Genomic DNA, 9,826 nt, shown 5'->3' with positions numbered 1-9,826 from the left:
TTCACTTTATATACCTGTGTATTGTACAAAATACATCGAGCTGTCACATCTAATAGAATGACACGCTAAGCACATCCATTTCGCCCATTGGGCGAATCATAAGTTTTGCCACAGGCGAACGCGCGTGGCCGGGCATCGGGCATGTAGCATGGTGAGCACACAGTATTGGGACACACTCTTTGTACTAGCCTTTTGAGCCTCCATTGGCACGGGCTTCGGTGAGCCAACTGGAACGGGTAGCTGCACGGGGGCACTGCAGTGCACGGCACGGCTGCAGTGCACGGCACGGCTGCAGTGCACGGCACGGCTGCAGTGCACGGCACGGCTGCAGTGCACGGCACGGCTGCAGTGCACGGCACGGCTGCAGTGCACGGCACGTGTCTGCTGAACTGCGGAGGAACACGCTGCACCAGTCTGCTGTGCACGGAACGCTGCTGACAATACCGGGTCGCACGGAATGTTGACTGGAAACGATACAGTGGGCGGCGCGCTGCCTGAAAACGTTGCTGCAGTGGGCGGAATGTGATAGGCTGACAGTTGGCAGTTAGCGATGCTAATTACTGGTCTAGTCTCAGAGTGCGTCCCCTTACACGGGCCCACTCTCAGATCAATGCGGCTCCAAGGGCCACCTCACTGGTCAGTGGTCACTGTCACCGGGCTGCAGTCGGCCCGGTGACAGAGGGCTGCAGTCGGCCCGGTGACAGAGGGCTGCAGTCTGCCCGGTAACAGAGGGCTGCAGTCTGCCCCGGTGACAGAGGCGGGGGGGGGGGGGGGGCGCCGGTCGGCCCCGGCTGCCGCGGCCCAAACTCGCCCGGGTCCCCCGTTAGCGCAGTACGGGATGGCAACGTTCAGTCGGACGGATAAACTGATTAAGTCGGAAGCGTCGGTTTGAAACGGGAGACGGCAGCTAATGTGTGTGTTTTTTTTCTCGTGTCATTGACCCTTGTTTACGCGGAAGTAGACAATAGACATCAGCCCAGGGTGCTGCCATATCGATCATTTAGCATATTAGCGACCGTGGCCATTGTGCTGTACACAGGTCCACGTGTCAACGTCCAGGTCCGGTCATGCACATCACGTTGTGAATGATAAACGAAACGATGGGAAGCAGCCCAGGCGAAGCAGTGTCCATCGTCTACTCTGCGGCCAGGCAGGCAGGCAGCCAACCGAGCTGTGAGGGTCCCAGGGCTCTGCTCCCGCCCGGGCCCTGTCCCGGGGCTGTCCCCGCCCAGGTTCTGTCCCGGGGGCCCGGGGCTCTGCCCCCACTCGGGTTATGTATTAGGCTCTGCCCCCGGCGGGGTCCGGCCCCGGCTCCGGCCGCGGTCCGGTCAAACGCCGTCCAGGTGCGGGGTTGTCCAGCTCAGACACTCTCTGAGCTCCTCGGAGGTGACCGAGGAGCAGTCGGCCTGCCGCTGACAGCAGCCGAGGATCGTCTGTGTCACCGACTCGTCCAGGCTGAGCGACGCCAGCAGCGCGGCCACGCCCTCCGGCGCCACCTGGCGGGCACCAGGCGGCGCTGCAGTCGGCTCACCAGGCGGCGCTGCAGTCGGCCCACCAGGGGGCGCCGCGGCGCGGCCCTCCTCCCAGCTCTCCCCGGACGGAAAGAGCAGCGAGTCGATAAAGGTGACCGGGGCGGACTGCGGAGGCGGCGGTGGGCCGGCGGCGGCGGCGCTGCCCGGCTGGACCGCTGCCGCCACGCCGCCACTGGCCCCCGAGACGTGGCTGCGGCCGCTGCCGAACCCGTGTTCGGCATCGTCCAGGGCGTCCTCGTCAGGAATTCCCAGCTGAAGTCGCAGCTTCTCCAGTTCCGAGCGCATCCGGGCCTGTCAGCGAACGGGATGGTATCATTGCAGCAGACAGCGAGATAGGCCTGCTTTAAGGATTTAACGATGTGCTGAATATTGCAGAGGCAAGATGGTCACGAGAATAGGTATGAATCTATGGTAGCCTCCAACAAGGGCTTATAGTGTGTTTTGTTATGAATGCGAATGATCTACGTCATAGCGTCAGTTGAAGGCAAAATAAGTATACAGCTGAAGCCACTCCTTGAGTAAGGGAAGTCGCGTATCGCGGGTAGGTATAGGTATTCGACGCCACACATTCTGTGGGGCGCCAGGTAACTCTCATACGGTCATAACATAGCACATGACGGAAGCCGCTGTAACACTACAGGCTGTAGTGTTGCGTTCACAGTTGATTTGTCTCACCGTGTCCAGCTTTCCTTTGTGTCTCTCTGCGTGCGCAGCCATGACCCGCTTCAGAATGCGGTTGGTGAATACCCCGCGGGCCAAGATGTCCGATGTGACGTCATTCAGGAACTGTACGTACGCCTGTTCATCGGCAGTGCTGCGGGCAAATGCATCACGTCAGCACCAGGGCTCACCGGATATGCTGTGCTCGGTAACTATCTACTTGATATTCACTTTTGTTTTAACCAATATGTTTTTTTTGTATAGGTAACTATTATGACTCTGGAACTGTGCAGCCGTGCAGGTATCTGTCACCGCATGTCACAGGTCCATGTCTGTCACAAGCTACAAACTATACGCCGGAGTCTGATCAGACAGGCCATTTGTCACCGCGGGCCCGTGGCGGTTCGGCTGTTGACTGGCGCCCACACTGACCTCTGGGCCGGCTGAGCCGCTATAGGTGGCGCCAGTGTCGCTCTGCTGGCGGCTGCCGGCGCGGGCGGTGCGATGGCGGGCGGCCGGACAGCCTGGCCGGCCGTCGTCTCCTCCGGCGTCGGGCCGCGACTGCTCGAGCTGAACCCGCCGTAGGCGCTGTCTTTGCTCGGGGAGCGGTCTGAAATTCAAGCATTTTCAGCGTCCTCTTCAAAAGAAGGCTTACCTACTAATGCCAATTGCCATTGCTGGATAGCTTTGCAATACTATCTTATTATATTCTTTAAATAATAGACATAAACTATGCCTAGTCAACCCGCGCCGGGCCGGGGGGGGTGTTTGAACACCCCCCTGCGGTTTTTCGCAGATATCTAAAAAACGGCGGCGCGGAGCGCCGCCGTTTTGGGCACACCTGTTCGTGCATCTTTTCCGCACATGTTGTGAAAATTTCAGACCCAGGTCGCCTTAGGTCAGGTCACCAGGTCACGCCAAGTGACCTCACCTCAGAAAAATAAGAATGCTCGTCATAGCTACACCGATTGATCGATTGCCTTGAAATTATCAGCGATTGATAAGAGCAACATTATCTAAAAAATGCATATCTCTAAATTTTGATATCGGTGACCTAAGGTCAGGTCAATTTTGCGGCCTCTTCATTATAAGTCAATGGAAGAAAATTGAAAAGCGTCTGTTTTGCACGAACGCCATTCTAGACACTCTCAAACATCGAGATGTAGGTAAAATTGACACACTGAACCGGAAAATGGCAACTGTGACCCCTCGTTATGTCCCTGAGGTCATCTCAGGTCACGAACAGAATCTAACAGTTTTTTCGCTAATAACTTCTGATAGAGGCGCGCTAGAGCGCTGAAAACGCCTTAGATGTGTTCGGCTCGACGTTGAGGATCGACTGATATGCAACATGACCTTTTCCGGTCAGGTCATGACCTTGACCTGAGGTCAAATTTTTAAGTTGACCTTTCAAGGTCAAATTATAGTTCATTCGACGCGTCTCGACGAGAGGAACACGATGCTGGCAAAAGTAATGTCATGGCTCATTTGAGTCAAAAGTTATCGCCGAAAAAACGCTTTTCGTAAAAACGTTTTTTTTAGTTTTTGCCCTCTGGAGGCTAAACCGTTGACCTGAGGTCAAATCTGAGAGCATTACTTAGAAAGGCCTGTAAAAGGGCTATGGAATGCGCTTTTCCGTGGCGCTGTAGCTCTATCGGTTCCCGAGATAGCCGTTGGCAGTTTCCAAAACGTTGAAATAGTCGACATTTTACCTTTGGTGACCTCTGGCGACCTGACCTTCGACCTGACCCAAAAAATGACTGAAGTGTTTTCTTCCTTATTTTGGACGTTCTTTCGGTTGCCGCTTACCGCGTGTCGCTACGTGGCCCAGGAGCCGAGTTAGAAGGGGGAGGGGGTGTTCAGACACCCCCCCCCAGGCCCAGCGCGGAATCGCGCGGGTTAACCCTCGCCCGCACATGCCATTTTCCCATCCTAGAACGCACATGGGGGGGGGGGGTGGTTGCCACCCCCCCGCGCCATTTCGTTCCTGTTGGAGATAGAGCTTAGCGGTAAGGACCAAAAAGATTCTTTGGGAAGAGACAAATCCAATGATACCCAGTTTTACCTTCTCAGGTCAGTCATTGACCTTCCAGGTCAGGTCAAACTAAAAATGTTGCTGTTTTGGGTCACCGTTGAATATCAAGTGCGCTGCTTATCATATACCGATAACGATGCCGTTTTCTGGTGCCAAGCCAGCTAGAACCTCTTTGTCACACTACCCGACCAGGTTTTTGCTGCTAAGGTCATTTCAGGTCAAGTTAGGTCAAGGTCAATTATATGTGTTTGTATGTCTGTGTGTGTCTGTGTGTATACTGATGTGTGCACCGATTGGTTATGTGTCCATATTACATGAAATCATGATCTGAGAAGCTTTTACCAAAAATGCAGTCAAAAAAACTTCACAAAAAGTAAATTCCGCTTGCCTAAAACGCAATTATCTTAGATGACCTAGGTTGACCTTGACCTTGACCTTGACATCTGTACATCGTCGAACAACATGTTCCATGATAGGTGGGAGGTAGGATTGGCATAAAAGGCCGAAATCAAGGTGTTAAAAGCTCACAAGGCCCATAGCCAACGCAAGATGTTGAGAATTGGCCATTTGGGTCATGACATGACCTGAAAAACAAGGTCATATCTCCGAAACCAAAAATCACAGAAACTTGAAATTTTCAGTGGACGTCAAGAAAGGATAGAGGAGCAGCTATACGAAAAATCAGCCTTCTAGCTCTAAAAATGTTGAGTGCAGAGCAGAAAGACTACCTGGGGGGGGGGGGGGCAACCACCCCCCCATGTGCGGGCGAGGGTTAACCCGCGCCGGGCCGGTGCTCCGAGACTTACGCGCCGGGCCGGGGGTGTCTGAACACCCCCCCCCCCTTCTACCTCGGCTCCTGGGCCACGTAGCGACACGCGGTAAGTGGCAATGGAAAGAACGTCCAAAATAAGGACGAAAACACTCCAGTCATTTTTTGGGTCAGGTCAAAGGTCAGGTCACCAGAGGTCACCAAAGGTAAAATGTTGGCTATTTCAACATTTTGGAAACTGCAAATGGCTAACTCGGGAACCAGTAGAGCTACAAAGCCGCGGAAAAGCGCATTCGATAGCTCTTTAAACGCTCTTTCGCCAACATGTCCTCAGAGTTGACCTCAGGTCAACGTTTTAGCCTCCAGAGGGCAAAAATTCCAAAAATAGCAGTTTTTAGGAAAAGTGTTTTTCGGCAATAACTTTTGACCTAAAAGAGCCACCCACGACATAACTTTGCGAGCATCGTGTTCCTCTCGTTAAGACGCTTTAAATGAACTATAAATTGACAATGAAAGGTCAACTTTAAAATTTGACATCAGGTCAAGGTCATGACCTAACCGGAAAAGGTCATATTGCATATCAGCCGATCCGCATCATCGAGTCGAACACATCTAAGGCGTTTTCATCGCTCTAGCATGCCTCTATCAGAAGTTATTAGCAAAAAAAAAAACTGTTAGATACTATTCGTGACCTGAGATGACTTGAGACGCCTTTCAATTTTCTCCCATTGACTTAAGGGGTAAGACGGGCAGGGTAGGTAAGACGGGCACCCCTTCTGCAGACCAAATCAATAGCGTTACGAGCCAGAAAAATTAGGACCAGAATTGTCTTTCCCACATACTCGTACACACCACTGTTGAAGTCTGGTGAATTTGTGTTCAGTCAAAAATCTTTTATTTTGATTTCTTTAAAACACCCATTTCATTGAAAACATCCATAATGTATCGTGCAAGTTTGTGTGTGCAGCACAATAGAGATAAAAACTCGCAATCACTTGTGGTACACTCATATGCCACCAGTGTTCATTTACCGCGGATTTGCTTTGTCTGCATCAAATTGTCCACAGAGAAAAATCGTGCTGAACTTCTGACATTGAGTTTGGGGTAAGACGGGCAACTATGGATCCAATGGGTCTGTAATGGTGAAAATATTTTTGTTGCTGTAGGAAAAAAAGAAGCATTTCTGTTATGAATATGTTCGATTTCGATACTCACAGACTTGTTAGCAATATTCCTTCGGCACAGTTTATTCTCGAATAATGAATGTGAAAAACGGCTCTATAAGGCTTCTGAACTAGGGCTTATCTACGAGCATACGCCTTCTGCACGAATCTCGTACACTGCCTTTTCCGAAGCACTTGAGACCAACGAGCGACTGTATTAATGCGGCTAATCTCGGGCATTTGTTGCGAGCTGCGCTGGTCGGTGAAAAAAGCTGGCCGTCTTGCCCTACCCATGTGACCGTCTTACCCCATGGGGTGGGGTAAGACAGGTTTTTGCAAGGTTTTGCAAAAATAGCTGCAGTTTATTTGTTGAATCAGCTAAGCCTCATCTTCTGGTAAATGGAAATAAAATGTCTAAAAAAGGTTTTCACTCAGTTTCATGTTTCTATGATGTTTCTAACCGGCCGAAAAATGACTCCAAAGTTAAGGTGCCCGTCTTACCCCACTTTCCCCTTTAATGGAGAGGACGCAAAATTGACCTGACCTTAGGTCAACGATATCAAAGTTCCGAGATATACGTTTTATAGATACTGTTACTCCTATCTATCGCTAAAAGTTTCAAGGGAATCGTTCAGTCGGTGTAGCTATGACGAGCATTCTAACTTTTTCTGAGGTGAGGTCACTTGGCGTGACCTGTTGACCTGACCTTGAGCGATCTGGGTATGAAATTTTAACAACATGTGCGGAAAAGATGCACAAACAGGTGTGCCAAAAACGGTGGCGCGGAGCGCCGCCGTTTTTGAGATATCTGCGAAAAACCGCAGGGGGGTGTTCAAACACCCCGGCCCGGCGCGAGATTACCCACCGACAATTTCAAGCAAAAACAACGTTATAGGTACATACCTTTGGCTATGGCGTTCATGCGGGTAGGTACGCTAATATTTATCAGTCAGCAGATGAATATGAGCCGGCAGCGTGGCGCTGCCGGCCGGCTATAGCGCAATGTCTTACAGTTGGAGGCGTTGACGCCGTGCGCTGCGCGGCGCCGTGTGACCGCCTTGGAGGCCTGCTCCCTGAGCCACGCCTCCTGGTCCGAGTCGGGAGAGATGGAGAGCGGCGGCACGCGCGAGCTGGCTGCCCCGGACGAGCCCTGCGCAGGGACGCAGGCAGTCAGACAGACCGGCAGACCGACCGACAGACAGACAGACAGGCAGACCGACCCACAGACCGACACACAGACCGACAGACAGACCGACCGACAGACAGCAAGACAGGCAGACCGACCGACAGATCGACAGACAGACCGACAGACAGGCAGACCGACAGACACACAGACCGACAGACACACAGACCGGCAGACCGACAGACAGACAGACCGGCAGACAGACCGACAGACCGACCGACAGACAGACCGGCAGACCGACAGACCGGCAGGCAGACAGACAGACAGACAGACCGACAGACCGACACACAGACCGACACACAGACCGACAGACAGGCAGACCGACAGACAGACCGACAGACCGACAGACCGACAGACAGACCGACAGACCGACAGACAGACAGACAGACAGACGGAAGCACTCACCCGCTCCAGATCACCTCCGTTGTCGTCGTCCTCCTCCTCGAAGTCGTCGTCATACTCCTGGCGGAGCGGCTCGCTGTCCTGGTCGGCGCCCGCCTGGCTGTCCTGGTGGTAGTCCTCGGAGAGCTGCGAGGAGTGGCGCCGGTCGGCCGAGCGTCCTCCTGTCAGCGGCGGCGAGCAGGATCCGGCGGGCCGGGCGGCCGGCCGCCGCACCGCCGCCGGGCCGCGGTACACGCGCAGGTACCGCAGCCGGGGACTGACGCTGGTACGCAGCACCTGCCGCCAGCACCGCCACTCAGCACATCTGTCCGCCGTTGAGCTCCCTCTCAGATGTTATCCTCGTTACTGCACTGGCAGCCCTGACCCGAAACTGAGGGCTCGAACCGGCGTCTGACCACCCATCCCACGGCCTCTGGTAGCCCACCCTACGGCTTCTGGTAGCCCACACCGGCCGGTCAGGTCCCATGCCAGCATTAAAGGGTAGAAGCTGAGTAAAGACCTCCGTTCCGGCGTGGGCACCTCCAAAACAGCATCATCCAGGTGAGGCGACTAGGGGGTGGAAACAGTTCCTTCGGTTGAGCCATCCGGGTTCCATTCCCGGGCAATGCACGTGGCATAGCCGCTGCCGGGCCGCTTGGAACAGCATGAGAGTTCCGGCCAGCACTTGGTCCACTGGATTTCGTGCTTAATTCAAAGTGCATTTTTAGGGTGGTGGAGCGGGAGCAGGGGGCTCCAATGGGAGCTATCGATTCACATACGAATGAGCTAGCCACAAAAGAGCTAGTGTTGTTTGAGCTAGCTCATTTGGGCTAGTGCCACAAAATAGCTAGTGCGATTGTAACTAGTCCTACAAAACAGCTAGGAGCAAAATGACTACAGTGTTGTAAAGGGCTAGTAGATCGGCTAACGCCGTACCTCTTCGGGATTTTATAAGCAAAGTTCAGTTCAGATCAGATCGGTCACTAAAAAGGTCGTAATATTAAAAAAAAGACAGAAACACACGACTCAGATTTTATACTCAAACGTTCATCGAAATGTTGTATCCAACTCCGCGAAGAAACTCCTGCCTGTCTATGATGTCTTCTGTGAGGCGGCAAATGAGGGCCTTAATTCGTTTATTTATATCGGCATACTTTTTCTCTTGTTTTTGAACTTTGTTTCCTGCTTTAAATTTGTAAAGTTCGGCAGCTTGCAGCGCTTCTTCTTTTTGAATCGAGGCCAGAAAACTCCAAAGTGACGGGTGTGGCGCAGTAGCGGCGGAACACCTTCAATTAAGGGGAAGGGGAGGGGGGGCACTGCCGACTTTTGGTCCCATTCTATCCATGCAACGCCCATAGGGCTAATGTTAAACTGCCAAAATCAAAGGGGGGCACGGTGCCCCGGTGCCCTCCCCGTTCCGCCGCCTATGGTGTGGTGAGTCCACCAGTCCTTGGATTGCCCGCCCATACCATCGCATTCGCCGACCGTCCAGCCAGGAGCGAACAGGTCTCCATGGTGAGGATGGCGATGGGTGGGCTTGTTCCGAGTAGGTATAGCAGCAACAGATTGGGCGACATCAACACGTTAAAGGGGAATACACGGGGCTCGGAGCGCGAAAAGTGTTTGGTTTACGCCTTTAGTTTTGGGTGTCTGACGCATCGCACTAAAAATACACTTGCTTTCAAGGTCTGACCCCCTGATGGGTCACGTCGCGTCGGTGACTGCTTGGTTTGGTCCCCCAGTTAACGAGTGCCTGCTCTATCTGACGCGATGCTCTCACCTGCGGCCGGAACGGTCGTTTGGAGGTGAAGTCCTGCGGGAAGCGCTCCATGACGTCTCCGGTGGCCGGCTGCCGTTTGCGGCCGGCGGCCCGGCCGGCCGGCGGCCTCGGGTGGCTGGCCGCGCCGCGCCCAGCCGCCGCTCGGGCCCGGCTCGCGCGCGGCGACCGCTCCACGACGGCCTTGGTGGCGCGGACTTGACTCAGGTAGCTAGAACCAGCCGTCGGTACAATGGTAAGAATACAGATTAAAAAACTGCCCCGCCAAAACGCCCATGCAACTATACATACACATGCCATTCACTGCAACTAACTGCAGTCAACAA

The 9,826-nt window shown here is 53.5% G+C and overlaps 1 protein-coding gene across 1 annotated transcript; it reads right to left on the bottom strand.

The window, feature by feature from the left end:
- Positions 1–7,903, bottom strand: LOC122380650 (the record flags this gene model as incomplete). Its single annotated transcript, XM_043363998.1, has 5 exons — positions 1–1,823; positions 2,208–2,346; positions 2,625–2,802; positions 7,171–7,309; positions 7,748–7,903. Coding segments are annotated over 5 exons (1,107 nt in total), but the record flags the coding sequence as incomplete, so codon positions are not given.
- Positions 7,904–9,826: the final 1,923 nt, after the last annotated feature.

Source organism: Amphibalanus amphitrite, unplaced genomic scaffold (genome assembly GCF_019059575.1).
Source record: "Amphibalanus amphitrite isolate SeventyFive unplaced genomic scaffold, NRLGWU_Aamphi_draft 000103F_arrow, whole genome shotgun sequence".
NCBI classification, from domain to species: Eukaryota; Metazoa; Arthropoda; class Thecostraca; order Balanomorpha; family Balanidae; genus Amphibalanus; species Amphibalanus amphitrite.
The sequence above is the reverse complement of the archived record's forward strand: the minus strand, read 5'-3'. Positions and strand labels throughout refer to the sequence as shown.